General features: G+C 40.4%; 1 protein-coding gene across 1 annotated transcript in view; it reads right to left on the bottom strand.

Moving 5' to 3' along the window:
* Positions 1–17,757: 17,757 nt before the first annotated feature.
* The window catches only part of pawr (PRKC, apoptosis, WT1, regulator), a 50,389-nt gene continuing 47,327 nt past the window's right edge, over positions 17,758–20,819 (bottom strand). Inside the window, exon 7 of the mRNA XM_063905655.1 lies at positions 17,758–19,028. Coding sequence (XP_063761725.1) covers positions 18,942–19,028 — 87 coding nt within the window. The 3' untranslated portion in view covers positions 17,758–18,941. The remainder of the gene's footprint in view (positions 19,029–20,819) is intronic.

Here is a 20,819-nt window from a genome sequence, read left to right as displayed (position 1 = left end):
AACACTTTCGTTCCTTCATTTTTTTTTTTTTTTACAGTGTCAAATCAGCAGGTGTAGGAGGGGATTTAGATTACATTTTTAGAAATATTTTATTCTAATGTGTTTTTATAAATATTTGGATTCCATTTATTTTATTGCTTACTCTTACTTTAAGTTATTATGTTTGTATATTTATTGCTTATGCATTTTTTAATGAATATTCTGATTCTGGTTATGAAAAATGGGATGACAGGAGTCAATACAGCCTTCAAGTTTCTCCCACAATTAGTTTTAAAAAATGTTATACTTAAACAAAATTACAGACTGCAGACTGTAAAAGGCCCCCCCTCCCAACTCATCACAGTTACAACCATAGATCAGACTCACTTCCAATATGAAATAAAAAAGGTACATATTAAAGCTTGCATTAGATGGTAAAATACACTTCCTGTCGTTTTGTAAAGATGGCATCCGGTGCATAAAGTGAGTAGTTCCCTTTTCTTGTCACGACAGAAACACTCACCACAGCACTAAACTGCCTTTTCTGTGAATTATATAGCAATTTCTTCACATTGCCAGAGCCATTCCACTTTACACATTAAGTCTGTTAGGCTTTTAGGAGAACAACAGCCTTAGCTAAAGGTAGTCATTTACTACTAAGGTAAGACACTTTCAAATCATTTCCCAACAGAGAGGCGCTCAACCCATGTTTTAATAAAGAAATTGCCCTGATATAGAACGGAAATGAAAATATATAAAGTACAGTCCAAAGGTAAACAGGCAGATGCTGTTAAAACGCAGAGACGCGGCTTCCGGTTTGAGCATGTAGAAGGAGGACGCAGTTGCTATCAGCTCCGCATTTTTCATAATATTTTACTAAGATAACGCCGAATTTTATTTAAACTTTGGTACAGACTACATTGATAGAGTTAAACGGAACAATATTGCACACCGTTACGATGAGCAAGGGTGGACGGATCGGTAAAACCCAGCAGCGAATGACTGATTCATTCCCGGGACTCGAGGACAAGCAGAAAATGTCGTCGACGGGGCCTACACAGTTAACGGCTGAGATGCTAGTCATTGAGCTCCAGAAATTGAGCGAAAGTCTTAAGGAAGATTTCAACGCTGCCTTGTCGGAAGCCATGGCCCCGATACTCCCAACACTTGAATCTATAACCAACACTGTGGCGACTCACACCGCCACCATATCACAGATCGAGAGCACACTGTCTTCCCACTCAGATGACATCGTTAGCCTGCAGCAAGACGTGGCGACCTTGAAGAACCAGCTAGCCTCCGTGTCGGATGATAACTCAGCGCTACACGCTACAGTGGAGGACTTGATATCGCGCTCCAAGCGTCAGAACCTCAGAGTCGTGGGTATTCCTGAAGATATGGAAGGTGCAAACGCTAGGCAGTTTATGTCTCAGTTATTCAAGGAGGTGGCTGGCGATGTCTTACCTGACTCCGGCCCGGAGCTCGATCGCGCACATCGCAGCCTGAGACCCAGACCCAGCCAGGGCTCTCGGCCCATAATTGTCCGTTTCCATCGCTACGTTGAGAAGGAGCAGGTTTTGAAATGGGCCAAGGAACACCGGGAGATGTCCTACCGAGGGCACAGGATCAAATTCTACGAGGATTTCAGCGCCACTATTGCTAAGAAGAGAGCCGCTTTCAATAATGTGAAGTCCCAGCTTTACAAAAAAGGAGTGCGATTCGGCATGATTTACCCCGCCCGGCTGAGAGTCACCTTCAACGGTATGGTCCACTTGTTTGACACTCCCGAGCTGGCTGATCGCTTCTATCAAGAACGCATTCATAAGACTTAAGCTGCCGTGTTTCCATTTCGCTACGGGTTGATTTTACTTTTTTTGATAACTCCGTTGTTGCCTACGGGTGTGTTTTTGCTAGGCTAGGCTAATTCCGTTTAGCCTGCTCACCAAGCCCGTGTTTTTCTGTTTGGACTCATCATTTTTTCCGGGTGAGTGCAGCACTGTCCTCTGCTGGTGTTTAGTCACCTGCCAGCATTTGTTCTGTTGGACTGTAGATCGTTGCCAATTTGTCTGTTCTAAAAACAGAATCGTTCTAGTGGTGTTTAATTTAATTTGATATTGTAGGAGGGGATACCACTGCGTGGTCAACTGGTTGTTTAGCAAAGGTTTATCCTGCTACTCACTTTGCTAACCGCAATGTTGAGCTTAAGGTTTTCTTTGTTTTCATTTGTCCTCAAAGATATGTGTTTTTTCTTTTTCAGTAGAGGGTTATTTTGGGAAAAGGTTGGGTGTTTGTCTAGGGGAGGGTCTTTGTTTTTAATATCTAATGTTACTGGTGTGTATGATGCTTGTCCACTACGCTTGTTATGTTACATATGGTTGATGATTTTAATTAATGACTAACCAGAATACAGGTCAGAGAGGGTCTGTAGGCTCTGTTAGATTTATTAGCTGGAATGTCAGGGGACTGGGAGGACCAATTAAGAGGTCGAGAGTGTTCTCACACCTAAAAAGTCTCAATACTGATATTGCTTTTCTCCAGGAAACGCACCTTTGTGTGAATGACCATGCTAGGCTTCGTAAGCCTTGGGTGGGGCAGGTTTTTCATTCAAATTTCAATTCTAAAGCCAGGGGCACAGCCATCATAATACACAAACGTGTTCAGTTTTCAGCTGAACAAACTACTTCAGATCCCGGAGGGCGTTATATTATAGTCAAAGGTGTGCTATATCAGACCCCAGTGATTTTGGTTAATGTATATGCCCCAAATTTTGATAATCCAAATTTTATGACCTCAATTTTCTCCTCTTTACCAAATATGGACACACACCGCCTCATCTTCGGGGGTGATTTGAACCTTGTAGTTGATCCACAGTTAGACAGGTCATGTCCCAAAAGATTTACCCCTTCTTGTATGGCTCGAGCACTATCCACATTTATGAACCAGGTGGGTTGTATTGACCCATGGCGGTTTCTCCACCCGACTAAAAGGGATTTTTCATACTTCTCTCTAGTTCACCGTGTTTACTCACGCATTGATTATTTTTTTGTAGATAAAGCCCTTCTGTCTTCTGTTGGACTGACTGAATACTCTGCTATCGTCATCTCTGATCATGCTCCTCTTGTTCTAGAGCTATCTCTCTCCCCTAGTCCAAGGTGTGGGCCCTGGAGATTTAATACAGGCCTGTTAGCTACCAAAACATTTTGTGAGCATATTTCAAAGCAAATAGACTTTTTTATTGATAATAATAAATCTGAATCCACCTCCCCCTCCCTTCTTTGGGAAACTTTTAAAGCAGTGATGCGAGGAGAGATTATTTCGTATAATGCTCACTCTAGAAAACAAAAGACAAAAGAACAGCAGGATTTGGTTGACGCTATTAGTAAATTAGACAGACAGTACTCGAGTTCTCCCACTCCTGAATTGTATGCTGAGAGGCGTAAGCTTCAATCCAAATTTGATTTGCTTTCCACTGGCAGGGCTGAGTATCTTCTTAGACGGACAAGGGGTACGTATTATGAATACGGTGATAAGGCTAGTCGCCTCTTAGCATCGCAGCTTAAACACCAGTCAGTTTCTCAGTTTATTACACAGGTCTATGACTCCTCACATTCCCTCACTACGAATCCTACTGAAATAAACGATGCCTTTACCACATTTTACTCCAAGCTGTACACATCTGAACCCCCTATAGACAATACAAATATAGAGCATTTTTTTGACAGTCTGGATATCTCTAATATTGATACTCTCACGCGTGATAGCTTGGACGACCCTCTGTCTCTAGAGGAGATAACTGGCAGTCTTAGGAAGATGCAAAATAACAAGGCCCCAGGCCCGGATGGTTTTCCTGTAGATTTTTATAAAAAGTTCTCGGCCCAGTTAGCTCCCCTTTTATTAGATATGTTTAATGATTCCCTGAAAAATGGTACTCTACCCCCAACACTAAGACAAGCCTCAATCTCCCTTATTCTCAAAAAAGGCAAAAAAGCAGAAGATTGTAGTAGCTGGAGACCTATAAGTCTCTTGAACGCAGATGTCAAACTTCTTGCTAAGGTACTGGCGAACCGCCTGGACCCGTGTTTACCAGGTATTGTCTCTGAGGACCAGACTGGCTTTATCAGGGGTCGTCAATTATCTTCTAACATCAGACGGTTACTTAATATTGTGCTTTCCCCTGCAGTCTCACCAGATGCTGAGATGATTGTCTCATTAGACGCAGAGAAGGCTTTTGATCGGGTGGAGTGGGACTATTTATTCTTTACACTTCATAAATTTGGTTTTGGATCTCGATTTGTGTCATGGATTAGGCTTTTGTATACTAACCCTACTGCTAGCGTAAAAACAAATTCTCAACTGTCTAAATTCTTCCCCTTGACGAGGGGCACCCGGCAGGGCTGTCCGATTTCCCCCTTATTATTTGCCTTGGCAATAGAGCCCCTTGCCATTGCTCTGAGGTCATCTCCACTTTTCACAGGCATGCGCAGGGCTGGGTTGGATCACCGGGTCTCGCTATATGCTGATGACCTTTTACTCTATATCTCCGATCCAGTCAACTGTATTGGTGACATTCTGCAACTCCTAAATAGTTTTGGGTCATTTTCAGGCTATAAGGTAAATTTTGACAAGAGTGAGTGTTTCCCTGTAAATGAAGTAGCTACTCGCATCCCAGCTCATGCCCTACCTTTCCACCTGGCTCCTACGAGTTTCCGGTATTTGGGTGTAACTATAACTCGCAGTCTTGCTTCCCTTCATGAAACAAACTTCTCTAAGCTAGTCACAGATATAAAGGCGGATTTACAACGATGGAGTACCCTCCCTCTTTCTTTGTTTGGTAGGATTCAATCTATTAAGATGAACTTTTTACCAAGATTTCTTTTTCTTTTCCAATGTCTGCCAATTTTTTTACCAAAACAGTTTTTCAATAAGCTAGATGGGATGATCTCTGTTTTTATCTGGGCTGGTAAGACTCCAAGGGCACGCAGGACTACTCTTCAGAGACGTGACAAAGATGGTGGCTTATCTCTACCGAACCTCCTATTTTATTATTGGGCAGCCAATATCCAGAAATTACGTCTTTGGCATAGTTCCTCTGATGCTGATTGGTGCCTAATGGAAGCTCGTAGTTGTCATGCAGCCTCTCTGTCTGCTCTGCTTTGTGCCCCCCTTGCATCTTGCCCCTCCAAATATACCTCAAACCCAATTGTTATATCGTCTTTAAAAATTTGGAAACAATTCAGGCAGCACTTTAAACTCTCCTCTCCCTCTCCCCATAGCCCCATCCTTAATAATCACTTGTTTACCCCATCCAAATTTGACAAAACCTTTGCATTGTGGAAAAGAAAGGGCATAGTAGTTTTTTCTAACCTATACATTGACGGGACATTCGCAACTTTTGAGGATATTCGCAATAAGTTTGATCTGCCACATTCTAGTCTGTTTCGATTTCTCCAAGCACGAGACTGTGCCCGTACTCACTTTGCTTCATTCCCACTATTGACTGCTAATTCCTTGATGGATGACATCCTCTCACTTAATAAGTTAAGTGGTAGTATAACTGTACTATATGACCTCATTATATCGGCTGGGACCTCTCCACTTGCTGGGGCTGTGGGCAAGTGGGAGAGGGAACTTGGGCTTGACCTCACAGATGAATGGTGGGAAATTGCTTTTAAAAGAGTAAATTCTACGTCCTCTTGTGCCCGACTGACTCTGATTCAGTTCAAGGTTTTGCATCGAATACATTTCACCAAAGCAAAACTCTCTAAATTATTTCCAGGCTCAAGTGATATCTGTGATAGATGTTCTTCGTCAATTGCCAATCATACTCACATGTTCTACTCTTGTTCGAAATTGGCTGCATTTTGGTCTGTGTTTTTCGACACTGTATCTAAGGCTCTCAATATTTCATTGTCACCCAGTCCTCACGTTGCTATTTTTGGTGTACCTGAAGATTTGACCATGCTGACTAGAAACCAGAGTGATGTTATAGCTTTCGCCTCTCTTATAGCCCGTAGACGTATTTTGCTTCAGTGGAAAGACCCAAAGCCACCCTCCGCATCTTCCTGGTTTGAAGATTTGTTGTCTTTTCTCCATCTAGAGAAAATCAAATATACACTACGAGGCTCGTCTGATAATTTCCTTAAAAGGTGGAATCCGGTACTCACTTACATTGACTCTCTCACCTCCCTGGAATGTAACTGATAGTCCTATCAACGATATTGTTTGTTGAGCTGTGTGTGTCGAGCATCAAACAATTGTATCTGTGCTAAGTCTTTTTATTTATTTATTTTTTCTTAATGACTCTTGTCCAGTTTTGGGTGGGTTATTATTTGTATTTTATTTCCTTTGTGTTTTCATTATCATTCCCTTATCCTGTTCCTGGGAAAAAAAAGGGGGATTTCATGCATGTTTGACGACTGCTACTTCATTGTTGTTTTTTCTCATGTTTCCCAATAAAAATACATATGAAAAAAAAAAAAAAACGCAGAGACGCTTGGTTTATGAAATGTCATATGCAGTATGAGGTAGCCTATGGAAATAAAGAAATGTGGTTTGAGATGTAAAAAAGACAGCCTTTGAGCACTGCCAACCTGTGAGCGTTTAGTAAAGAGGAGGTTGGAAATTGGAAAGTTGGAAATGTTCTGTCTCATAAGGCTGATACCTCACCACTCTGACAGCAGCTCAGCAGCCATCAGCTGGAAGTGTTACTGAAAGCAGCCCATGGTCCAGTGGCTGTCCCCACTGCTATTTTTTTAATCACTTGAGAGCAACTCAAACGCTGTAGTCTTACCATCGGTTAAGTTGTAGAAAGATGAAAGGAAGTCGATTACTCGTCTATGCCTGTTTAGAGCCTCCATTCTCATGTGGTCAGTGAGGGGGACAGTGGCTGGTCATTTGAAAGGCACACAAGGACCGGCTGAGGGAAATGCGATGACGAGTGATCACGTGATCAGCCTCTCTCGCTATCCTGTGCCTGCCATTATAGCTGAGTCTCCATCCCCATACACTCAGAGCTGAGCTTATCCTACAGATTCCACTTCCGTGCAGTCCTTGGTTCCTATAGATGCATCTCCCAGCATGCACAAGCAATCCTGGCTACTTAACACGTTTAAAAGTAATGGAAGTACCCTTTCGAATCCGCAGCTTGCATGCTCTAAACTGTTGGGAGAGTGAAGCACTCATTTTTCCACCCCAACACTTTGGCGTTATGAACAAAATGCTGCTTCCCAGCTAAAGCACTTTTCTCATGATTAAGTGACTGACGCCAGCTGCACTGCGTAAAAATGGACATTACATGGGGAGTACTTTTAGACAACTGCCAAACCCTGAGAATATCCATTTGTATGAAAACACAGCCAAGAAATTAAATGTGTACGGAGGTCAGGGTTGGTTTCCTTGCAGTTGTAATATGCAATATAGTATTAACTGTCATACATTTCCAACAACTGGCAAATCCAATCCCTTTTAAATTCAGAGCTCCCAAGGTAGTTCACTGAGTCCTAGATATCATTTCCACACATCAATTGCTCCAGTAGCAAATAAAGCACTAAATTAGCAGCAGCAAATTTCACATTGTGCCTCTCAATTACGGATATTTTAATTAGGCACAGTAAATGAGTTTTGAGTACACACAGATGAACATCAATTTTCCAATGTTTTCTTTGCCGCTGCTTTTCTCACTGGCTAAAAAAAAGCAGCTCAAGCAGCAGCAGAAAACCTTCAATATAAGTGCCTAGCAAAGTTCTGATTTTAAATGCAATTTTGAAAAGCAGTGAATCTGAAAATGACAATGTTTCTGAGATCAGTGAGAAGTGGTTGGGGAGACTTACTTTGTAGAGCAAATTGAAGAAATCAAAGTGAAAGCACACAGATGAGGCGAGGTCATCTGTGAAAAGAGATGATGTACTGTGAGAAATAAATAGAACCACTGTGTCAAATCACTATGTAGATGTTTATCGCTCTGCACCGCAGCAATTCAAACGAAGCGTGTTTGAATTGAACACACTAAAATGACAGCTACACTTTATGAAGAGCCGATTAATTTTTATATCCATGCAGAAAACGAGGAGTTTATATTCGGTCTCAAGGCTCTAGAGAACAACATTGATGTGTCACATGGGAGTGTGATAATAATGATGCTAGAAAAAAGTTACAGGTGGATCCTAGGGTAGAGAAATAATATAATATAGTATTCTATAATAGGAAAAATATCCTGAAAACAGTAAAACCATTCCAGAAAAATAAGCAGCTTAGACATCGATGTCAGCCATGCAGCAGATACATATTCTGAAATGTATGCTTCAAACAGATTTTTCATGTAATGTGGATTGATGAGAGGGTGACTATAAGTATGCATTAATGCTTGAGCTTGACAATGAGTGCACCAGCAGTGTAAACAGTACTGAAGAGCAGAAGCTCAGCAGTTAAACGTTAAGCATTCCTTGGCAATGCATTTCTCTAATTACCCAGTCCGAAGAGTATGCGGATTATGTAAAAATTGATGGTAGTAGGCCTATTTTACACATTACAAGCTCACAGTAAGCCCATAGAAAAAACACCAAAACAATAGAACAACCTGCAACAAACCCCCTCAAAACGTACAGCAAAACAACACTATTAGAGACACATTTCAACCACCGCATTTGACATAAAGACCAGTTAATCCCACTGTATTCTCAGTAATATGTACCGCCAGTAAACCAGCTCACTACACAAATAAACAACAGCATGAATGCATCACAATAAATTCCGAACACAACAACAAAAAGGAGCCACTACAATAAAGTTATTAATTAATTATAATTCTGTGTTTATGAAGAAATGAGCTCAAGCAGTAAATGGCAGACTACAATTAACTCTTATGAACGTTTACTCTTTTATCAAATGTAGCATATTGTTACCTTGGAGTTGTGAAGTGGTTTACATCTTCATGTTTTGGAAACGCAATGACAGCAGGACAGGAAAACTCGGCTTCCCGTTTGAAGTGGCGTCTTTTGACATTTGAAGTTAGTTTGACTTTGACGTAAGTTAGCATGTTAGCTTGTTAGCTAGACTACTTTAGCTAAAGTTAGCAGGGAAGCTACCCATTAACAAAGCAGCTCAAACACCGTTAATTCTTCCAGAAAATTACATGTTTAGACTGTTGGCAGTCAAATTCTCTTATGAAATACACAAATGCAACAGTGTCAGCACTGAATAAGCAGCAATAAATCCACTAACACAGTCCAAAAAAGATGGCTGAAGAAATAAACCAGCTGCAAAGACCGTCTCATTAGGAAGGAAATGGTTGCATTAGAGTTTTTCTCCACTAGTTTATTTCTAAATTTGATTAGGTAGTGAGTGAAAATGTTTTGGCCGGTGTATGATTATTTTTGACTGTTAAGATGATGTTGTTTGTACAATACTGCTCTGTAACTTGTGAATTTAAGGTTAGGGATATTAAACTGAAATACATATTGTGAATTCATGTATAGTGGAGAAAATAATCTAATATATGCTTTGGAATGGTTGTGTCATAATAGTATAAAGATGCAAACACATTTAATTAACGAGTACTAAAATATGTAGGCTAGACAAAACCAAATAACACTGTAATTAATACTTTCTCTTTGTAATTAGGCTAATATTAACACAGCTTTGTGATGAAAACTTTATATCACAATGTTTACATAATGACATTTAATCATATCTAACATTCTTGGCTATGGATTTGGCTTAGCAAAAGTCAAAAGACATCCAAAATCCAAAATATGAAACACTGAGGCTCTAATTGGGCTACTTGTTAATCAAATCTGGTAACATAGTGGTCCTATGAGCTCCGGTATCAATCTATTTCAGCATCTGCATTATTCAAGTTCCTATTTCTTACCCAAAAAAACTGTGATCAAAGCAGACATGTGCAATAACAGGTAGTGGAGTGGCAATACAGTGCCTGTAAGGGTAATTGAATGCCCACAGCAACAGCTAGAGTGTCTTTCATCTGGCTGAGGTGAGAGATAAAGAGAGAGAGAACATGCAGGAGAGCATCATTACAAGTCCATCTACACTCTTTATCTAATCACTAATGGCTTTCGAGAGGAGTTTCAACACCATCAACACTGCTGTTTCACAACGTTTTCTGCAATATCACCCTCGCAGCCATCCATTATGTAAACTGGAGTGGAAAATATGCTGCTCCAGTCCATTCTTGCTCCAGTCCATTCTTGCTCCCTCTCTGTCTCCCCAATCCCATATGCTCCCTTTTTTTTTTCTTTCATAGTGACAGATGCCAAAGTTACAGAGGTCTCTTGTGGACTGGTAGAGATTTTAACATCTGATGTGACAGCCAGATTTTCAGAACACATCAAGATCCTGTCATGGTTTTGAGAAAAACAATCTTAATGTGCAGGCTGTTGTACAAAAAGATACACAATAGAAGGTTATATGTGGGAGCTCACTGTCTTGCTTTTTCTTTGTGTTTGATATCAATATTTCTCATACCTTTCTGAAGGCCACTTAATACCAGTCATACAGCTTTTCCTGGATCTATACAGCACCATCATACGCCCAGTGGATGATTCCTGCTATCATGGGTAGCACCACGTGGAGAATGACCTTTTCAGCCATGTGTCACCTGCCCATGATGCTCCTAAAGGCCCACTCGGCTTAGCGGGGTCTGAATATCTGTTTCAAAATGCTCCAGTGAAGCAACACGGAAAAATCTGGAAAGGGAAAGAGGATCACAGCAAAAATATTGCACTCACACAAGCACACAGAAACAGGCATGCACACACAAACAGTGTCAGATGTGCACACGTGGTTAATTTTTTATGCAGCAGCTGGAAAGTATTTGGTTGAAAGTAAGCATTTAGCCAGTTGTAAAAGAACAGAATTGGCAGCAACTAAATGACAGCAATAGTTATGAAAACCAAAACAAATGACAGGACAGAAGGCTGCACACAGCTCATGGATAACACATGGTTAAGAGAGGCAAAATATAAAACCTGGCTCAGTCCAGCTCCATGTGAAAAGAGCGGTTGTTGAGTTCTAGTCAGGTGCAAGCAGGTATATTTAACTTAAATTAAAATCTCATTTTCCTTTTTTAGTGTTTGCCTTCCAAAGCAGGAGTCCCCATAAAGTGATTTCCCATGTGAAGGTGACCAGACTCTTAAAATAAAATGAAAGCAACATCGGATGGATAACCTACCTGAGGCTAGGTCAATGCTTCTGCTTCTTTGTGTTCATAAAATAGAGAAATTAACATAAGCTAATGACAGGTAAACATCAATTTCAACATGGGAAAATACTAGCATGAAGTGCAGTTGAAAGGTAATGTGCTAAAACATACAACATTTAAACACGAAAATGAATCTTGTTCACTTTCTACAAAATCTTTGATCTTTTCTCTTGTTTTCGAAATGAAAAACATATACTTAAACACAAGAAACAGTGGCCAAATGACAGTTGAAATTAAGTTAATTGTAAATCAGTAGATTAATGAAAGGTTGCAAACAGATTTACTTTAGTTGACACATACACTTTTACATGTCCTAGCTACCTGCACCTCATTTCAAATGTACAAACCATAATTCCAAGGATTGCTATGAACAGCTAGAGTTGAAACCGAGGTTTTCCTGTCTACAAGGTTCAACCCCTACAGGAAAGTGCACATTTATCCGGAGTCAAATTAAACCTTACAGGGATAATTGCCCTGTTAAGACTTCCTATGAAGTGCGCTCCCCAGTGAGCTGCCATGGGAATGATCATGCATATATGGATGAACTGCACACTCCTACTCAGCCATACACCACCTGTGTACCGCCTGCCAGCACACGTTTTTCCATAGATAGGGCAAAGAGCCGTGGGTGGTGATGGCTGACATGTGAATGGAAGGACAAAGAGGATGGAGACGGCTGCGTTTCAGTGGATTTTCAGAGTAAGTGTAGGTGACAGATGGATGATGAGTGTTTGCAGTCACACTTTGTTTTCCGGTCACCAAGGATTCAGCTGAACGATTATTATAAATGTTTTTAACCACCCTCTCAATGTTTGTGTGTGTTTGCGTGTCGTTCCCAGGAGAGAATGAGACTGTGCTCAGGGCTGAACAAGCACCTCTGCCTCTCGAGACCCTGCTGACTTGTTGCCGATGATGATGAGGAAGAGGGTGGCAGGGGACGCTCATGTTTGTATGTTCGTACATGACAAGCAGGAGTTGTTGTTTTCGCATCCCAACGCAGGTCCCCCTCTTAAATCACGCTACACGCAACACAAACGGCTCACAAGTTCTCCAAGGGAGGCCGGCGCTGTCATGGTAACAGCGTAGAGTGACCTTCAGAGGCTGCTGATGCTCCCCAGAGCCGCCTCCTATTCTGCTTGGCACGGACTTTGTGAGTCATCAACAACATTCAGATTCACATGCTCCCTCTCTGGAGGTTTGGGCTTATTAAAATGGAAGACCAAATAGGGGGAAAACATGATGGAAGTGGCAACAACTGAACAGCATTTTGCAGCTTGTGCAACCGGATTACCATAGTCAATGATAAACACATCATAAATAAAAGATGGGGCATAAATGAGGTTTTTCATAATGGAACATGCAGGATAAAAGGGTGATGTATTCCATTAATATATTGGTATTAACAGACAGTAGCATGAGGAAGCAGGGTGTTATGTAACAGTAAGTGCATCATCGTCGACTAAGAAGAAGCTCCACTACAGGATGTCACGACCATCCCTTAACAACCAAAAAAGCCAAAGTTCTGGATAAAACACACACATTTTTCATCATTGATTCATCCTGAAGTTGTTTTTGATAAATATTCCAATCTTTCACGTGTATGTAAGTGCATGGGAGGTTCTAGTTTTACTCCAAAAGAACAAAACTATGATAATGCAATTCATTAATACTAAGCTTCTGTGCTGTAACCTGGGCCAAAGTTAACAGGGATATATTTGGTTCAGTAATGTAATTTAATAAGTTGAAACTAAGTTACTGAAACAAATCCCAACAAATATTAAGAAATAAAATAAAAACAAAGTTTGGCTGCATTAATAATGTACGTATTATACATTTAATGTTTTCCAAAAGAAACTGTAACAAAGTCATTGACAAACACCAATAATGGTATTTATGTTTTTATTTTAACTATATACTAAACAAAAAATGTTCAAATGTCCTTCATCTCCTGCATTAAATGTGCCCCTCTCGTATAATTATTGGCCCCATCACGGGCCCAAATTAGAATTAGTCTAGAACCGCCACTGTGTAACTTTTTAGAATCACTTTTAACAGACATGTCCTGGTGAAAGCTAGAGAATTTTAAAACATGACTTCAAATAGTCATTATTTTGTTTTTTAATTCATCTGTATTATATGCATTCAATTTAAAATGTTAAACTGTAACATTTTAATGCATACTCTAAATATCAATGCCCATCTAGGGACCTGTGTTGGAAATTAGCTTAAGCTTTATACATGTGTAAAGCAATGCTTCTGCAGATGTAAATGCTTCTCTGTACTTGTTTCCTACAAATACAAAAATGTATTATTTAAATAAGTAAATACTCTATATCTGTTATATTCTGAGGGTGTTCCAGCAGGAAACAACATCAGAGGCCTGACGGACTCCCTTTGGTTTCACACTAATGAGCTGGGAACACTGCCACCCACTGGAGGAAGTGATGCATGCTGGGAGGGGAATCTCTCCACCTTCTTCAGGATGACTCGTTGGCTGGTTTAGTTTCTGGAACAATAATGCTTGTTGTTTATCACCGTGCAACTCACTTAAATGAACGCAGTGCGAAGATAAAGCATCGATCATGTTCCCAGCAGCCATTAAGAAGCTGTGGGTGGCAAATCTAAAGCGGCACTTTGCCATCACTCTCATAGTAAGTCTGAGTCACCCAGTCAATACATTGGCATTCTGAGCACAGTGTGATGGTTTTATATAAATCCTGTATGTGTGTGTAAGAGTGTGTGTTGTCAGTGGGTGTTTAAAAGAAGAGGACTTGTATGTGTGTATGTGCAATGGAGGGGGGTCCGCTCTCACTTGAAAGGATATGATTGGACACACATTTATTAAAGATTGATTGGGATACACACATGTCTTATCTCGTTGCCATGACAACCCCGGGGAGCCCTGAGAAAGAGAACAGATGACTTAATTCCCACAGGAGTAACAAGCCTCTGAAGTCTGTCATCCTCTGCCTGTTTGCGTCCGTGTGTGTGTGTGTGTGTGTGTGTGTGTGTGTGTGTGTGTGTGTGTGTGTGTGTGTGTGTGTGTGTGTGTGTGTGTGTGTGTGTGTGTGTGTGTGTGTGTGTGTGTGTGTGTGTGTGTGTGTGTGTCATATCATATATGAATGGCTTAAAAAATATATGTTTTATCTCTTTTTTGAAGAGTTTTTTATAACAATATCAATACTTATCATTAAAAGTTAAATAATATAAGTTTATTGTTGGTATTCTATGACCTAATGGGAATTTCTGCATATGCACATTAAAGGTAGTAATAGTAATAATCACGCTCAAAATTTAAAGCAAAAATATGCTTCTTTACAATTTGGATGTGTAACTACTCCGACGACATTATCTTGAAATATGTGTAAAACTTCATGTGGAAAGGAAATGTAAAAGCTTTGCAGACTCTCAGACCCGGATAACCCACCAGGGAACTTCATCTGTATGTCTTTGGCCCATAAAGATATGTGTGACCATAACATTTCCTCCATATTTCTTTGCTCATAGCTAATTGGGGCGCCCCATCAACATCATTTTGCCCTCGGTGACTTTAAACGGTGGTCCAACTTACTGCCCATGAATAAAACATAGTACCAGATATTCAATACAAAGCAAATAACACCTTAAAATAGGGTTAACACTCTAACTGGAACTATTGTACACCCCGGAGGAATGACAAAGAGAGACGTTGAGGTGAAGTGAGAGGAAAAAACATTTGTCTTTTGTTAATTTCAAGCGAAGTCAACCTCCTGCATACTCTGTCAGCTGGAGGTGCTCCGTGTTTATTCTCCAGCTTCCTCATGAATATGGAAGTCCAAATCAAAAAGTGTCTCTGGATAAATATATTCAGAAGGGTTTTCATACCGTGGCAGAATACATTTCTGGATGTGAGAAAAATAATTGATCCTTATTTATTCTACTCCACGACTTTATAAAAGCCTTACCAACAACAACTACTTTATTCAAAGCCCAATAGACAAGAATCCACTGGACAAACGAGTTAGTCCAAATAAAAAACAGGAGGTGGAACATAGATATAGAATCCCAACTAATGCACAAGCCAACAGGCCAAAGGACAGAGCAGAATATGGGTTTGTAGTGCTGTCCAAAATAGATCTCTTTTTTTTTTGGATAATGGGTGTTCAGAGTAGACAGGAGTCATTTTAGCATAAGAGGGATGTTTAGGTATCTGTGGTATAAAATGGGGCAGATAGAAAGGTCTAGATGTGGTTTATAGCCCCTGGTAATGTAATAGCTGCTGGATAAAGTAATAGTCACTCGTCAAAATGTGACAAAATGTACTTTAAATGAACTGAAAATGGAATAAAGCCGTTGGAACTAAACACTGGCTAATCATACAGTATTATCAATGTAGAATTATCCTTCATTTATATATTTTTTTAGAACAAGCTGTATTATCCTTTCTGGTGAACAAAAAAACCCATTTGTCCTCCCTTCAGTATTTCCTCTGAAGAGTTAAATTATGCCATTTTGTAAATGTCACACCTTTGGAGGGCCATTAGTTGATTCCTCTCAGTTTGTGAACTCTGTTAGTATGCATTGACTTTTACAGGGCATTTCAACAAAGGGCAGCTCCACATGTAGTCTAGGTGTGGAGGGAAGTGCATGCGAGGAGTCTGAAGTCTTGTGATTGCAGTTCCAGCTCCGGCACCGTCGCTGTTTGTCTTCAGGAAAACGGCACTGGCAGCGTGATTTCAAAAAAGGGCTTTCATACGGGGGGGAGACGGAGAAATCTCACTTACTTGAAAAAGATTGTGCTGGAAGTACAGAGTGACATTATGACTTGGGAAGAGGGGTCTGAACGCAATCATCTCCCATCCCCAAGGGCACTTCAATTTGGATTCGGCTTCAAAGTGTCACCTCGAATATCACTTAGTTTGGAGATAATGAGGTTTAAAGGTGCATTTTCAGGCTAGTTATAGAAAAAAATAGGCTGCTGTGGCAAAGTGGAGCATAAGGAATAGAGCAGAGGAAATTGAACAAATACGTCCAGTACGCTTTCTGACCCCGCCATCCTCCGTGTCTGGATGAGTGCTTCAGCGCACCACAGACCCTGGAGATGGGAGGAGATTGGCCGCAGAATCAGAAGCAAGAAGGCAACTGATAATGAAATATGGCCGTGTCTTTACACGAACAAGATAAGGCCTGCCTCTCATCTGTGTCCTGCCATCAGCCTCTCAGGATCTGATGGGGAGGAAGACGTTCCTGTTCACAGCAGAACCACAAAAACAAACTAGACTGGATACATGCTCATCATTACAAGACATGATATAGCAACAAGGCAAATGTGCTTATATGGTGCAGAAAGGAAAAAGCATAAATAGCATTTCAGCAAATATATCACAGCAATGTTGATGGAATGTTTTTGGTATTTCATGTCAGAGATGTTGACTGGTCTTCGTTACTGTCATCTGTTTTATGTCCAACTGTTGAGTGGGATCTCAAAGAAGGTTCATAATTGTGTCAGGAAGCCAACATTCATTGTCCACAGGCTTTTTACTCTCTGGAATGTCAAAAACATGATTGTTTTAATCCATTGCGGACGTATAAGGCTTGTTTTGCCACTAAGTGGCGACAGGAGTGATCATAAAGTGATTTTAAAAAACGCTCCTCAGCATTCTCCTCTCACATTCTGGTTAATGTGGGACTTTAATTTCAGACAACTTGATTATTTGTATAGAAAACCTATGACTTAATAATCTCACAGAATAATGAAGTACATTTTTCTGACATTTGTCAGCTTTCTTATGTTAATTTACCACATTAATCATAGAAAATATCCACTTTTTTTTCTTGATTAACATTCCCATCCATTTATTTTTAACAAAGCCCTAATATGCGGTCGTAAATAATAATTAATGTCATACCGTTATGAAGAGTGTAAACACCCTAAATCACCAGACAAAATACTAAAGCCATGGCCTTAGTGTCCTGGGTGAACCGTTCTTCACACTTAACAAGATTACAAACTGGAAAAACTCTTACCTTTTCTTGCAAACATTCAAAACAAAAACAGATATCCACTCTTTTCCACGCTTTACTGACAAAACACACTCAGGCCCAGTGGAACCATAATCCTCTGAGTGATCAGACGCTCTCTGAACTCTGGAAGGTCTTGGTGTTGCCGTAAAGAGGCGACCAGAAGCCGGGACAAACTATAGGCAGATATGAATTGTCTTTGCCCTCTAAATGACAGACCCTATACAATGTTTCATAAAAATGCTAATAGGGATTATAGAGAGAGCCCGCAGCTGAGAGAGGCCATTATCTGGAGATTGAGTTGACATTAGTCCTGCCAGGTGAGGGAATTAATGCATTTCAGAAGCGTAATGCAGCGTCCGTGGAGCTTTCTGTCCCAGGATGGCGGGCCGTATGCAGTCAGGCTGGTGATTGGCACGTTGAATCATCATAACTGTGTGTGTGTGTGTGTGTGAGAGAGAGGCAGAGGAACTGAGCCCCCCGCCACCGTCACATTGCATTAGCGACACAGTGGCATGGTATCATCACATCAAATTAGTCTTAATGAACAGAAGCGAGTCGACTGAGGAGAGAGATAATCAAACTTTTATTAAATGACTTAATCTTCTGTACATGCATAATGTCATGGAAAGAGATCTGTGATGAGTGTCTGCGGAGGGGATCATCCCTACCCCCCAAAACACGTGCCATTTGTGGAAGCAGAGCCTTCTAAAAACCTACAGATTATTTGCTTCTCAGTGGAATAAAAAGGATCTAAATACAGAAAGTAAAATGCCACTACCAGCCAAGCCTGTTCCCTTGAGTAAACAAAAAGAGATGCATTTCATTATAGTATGTTCCTTCAGTTCATTTGGTTATCATACTCACAAAAATGCACTGTAGCTCACTCCACACATCTTAGATGCCATAACCAGAGCAGCCTATCAAATATTGGAAAGACATATCTAGTAAACCAATTACAGAGAGCTTTTAAAAAAGATTTCACATATATATATACACAGCGAGAAGGTTACACCCTCAGGACCAGTACAATACTCCAATGTTCACAATGAAAACGCGTAAAGCACGTATAAAGTCTTGCGTGGGGTAACGTTAAAACTGGAATCATTTGAATACAATTTCATTCTGGTTTGTAGATTTCCGATTTGGATTGAGGTTAATCTTGCACTCATGTTCAATTAGAAAGCACCTGGCTTTAAATCATTATTTGATAGAGCTGTCAGAATGTCTTCACTTGTATTGCGAGCCTGCTGACGGTGCAGTAGCAGTAATTAAGTTGAATTTGGTCCTCAAAAGAAGCTCCATTGTTCCACTGATAAAACTGCACTTCATTTCATTTTACCTGGGTGACGGCTGCGATTACGGAGGCTTTTTTAATTAAACCTTTACACACGTTTTAATAGACTTTGTGTGCTTGTTTTTGAGCACATACATTCATTTTACCTTTGCTTTTAAAGACCTTACCAAGAAATATCCCCCAAAATGAACAATCTAAATGGCCTATATACAATACATTTACATTAAATATGTATATGATGACAATCATTCCAAGTCAGACTGCCTCTAGTTCACTCAGCTTTCACAACCAATGGAATAAGTCCTCCTCGGGAGTGGGGGGTGGGGGGGTTCAAGGCTGTGAGGCTGTGCTACTTTATAGTTTCACCTCTTACACACAGAGACAGAATCAAACCGATTTAAGGACATGCCGCAGGAGGTCGGGAGGAAACAGATCTTCAGGGGGAGGGCTCTACCTCGTCAGCTGACCCACCACCTTCAGCAGAGTCTTGTTCTCCTGTTTCAGCTGCTCGTTCTCATCCTCAATGTCATCCAGGTCCTGGATCAAAGGGCAAAACGAGGTTAATACTTCCTGCCAACAGTTAAAGAGGACATTCAACAACCACGGTAGCTCTGAGGCTCCTGCCAGGTGTGAGTGTTAGTCTGAGGGAAATCTTCAGGATCAGAAAACTTTATTTATTCTGGGAAAATTGGGTTGAATAAAAATAAGAGAAAGAAAAAAAATATATATATAGATATAAACATCTAAAATAGAATGAAGATATTTAAAGGAACATGTTATAGGATATTAATTTAAGATGTTTAAGTAAGATGTGCAATATAAGGACAACATATATACAATAAATTAAATATATTTTTATAAACAGAAGGAGTTTAAGTATATTGTTGAATAAAACAAAAAAACTATAAATATAAATCTAGAAATTCAAGTAAAAATGTGCACATTGTACTTCAATATATAGCTTGTAAATATATAAAATATATAGAGCGGTGAATTAGTTTCAATATGAATTGCACAGTTTAAGTGGGGAAAGTATTTCTAGTGCCAGTCTATTGACTCGGAGTGCATTACGCACAGAGTCAATAGACTGGCACTCAAGAGAGCGTTATTGCTGCTGCTGCCCCCCCCCCCCCCCTACAGCCAGCCTTGATGGCAACAAATGAGACATTAGCAGCTCCAATTAGTAGCAAATGAGAAAGGCTCTCGGTTTTGACACTCCTTATTTTTGTTTTCTCCTGGTGATCGCGTGGCTGTTGAGACAAAATCTACTGCACACAGAGAAAGTAAAACTGAGGAGGTCGCCATGACGTTGATGCTTTTAAGCAAGAATAATGGATATTCATGGGATAACAATGTGACAGTGTGAATAATGCGGGTGGTAGCGTTGAACAGATAGAAAAGGGTCACCTGGACTCGAGCTCTCCTTGGCTTTTATGTCGTTTTAGAATGAGCTTCAGTCACTTGTTTGGTGTTCTGGGTGGCAAATTCCCTGTTTTGGTTTATCCTCCTCATGTGAAAGCCCACTGTTTACTACCTGCTCAGACAGCGTGTAGCTAGTGAGCCTTTAGCAGTTAAAAAGACAGAGCTAATAAAGAGAGAATATTGGATTAACATTCAGTAAAGGGACACAAACAGTGTTCCAAACTAACATTCTCCCCATCTCTTATTAATGTTGCCTTATTCATTTGGATGTTTCTGTATATTCCACACCTTTTTTCCACTGCTCTAAGTGTGTAATAAACACCAAATCATTTTCGTACTAAACTATAGTTTTTTGCAGGTTTCAAGGGACTGTTTTGAAGCAGGGTTGTCCGATGTCTTTAGACATACCGGTAGTCAGGGTATCAGCGTAAGTAGAGCATGCCTTTCAGTCTGGAGGAGCAGACAGGAGTATAGGGATATTTTAGGTAGCATTTTTCAGTACTTCCATCTGCCTTATACTGAAGGTACACACTGACTATGAATAAGTGCCTAACATAATCCCATAATCTGAAATATCCCTTTACTCTTTTAAAGTACCAAATATACAACTTAATTCTTGATAAGATGGAAGATTTCATCAGCTCTAATCACGCTGATGTATGCGGGATGTGAGAGGGATTTCCCTCTTCAAATATATGAAGAGAGGAAGACTTAAGTCCAGCAGTTATCTTTTCTTTCTCTCCCAAATAAACTTCACTGAGGCTTCAATCTTCCCCTGCACTGAGACTGGATCAGCGGTTATCTCCTGCTTTCCCATCAGGCCTTGCGGGAGCCTCTCTTGGGGACATTTCTGATGGCTATCAGCACGTTTACCGTCCTTACATAAAGGCCTTCTTCTTTTGACCA

Source organism: Eleginops maclovinus, chromosome 17 (genome assembly GCF_036324505.1).
Source record: "Eleginops maclovinus isolate JMC-PN-2008 ecotype Puerto Natales chromosome 17, JC_Emac_rtc_rv5, whole genome shotgun sequence".
NCBI classification, from domain to species: Eukaryota; Metazoa; Chordata; class Actinopteri; order Perciformes; family Eleginopidae; genus Eleginops; species Eleginops maclovinus.
Note: the sequence above shows the minus strand (reverse complement) of the source record. Positions and strands in the feature narration are given on the sequence as shown.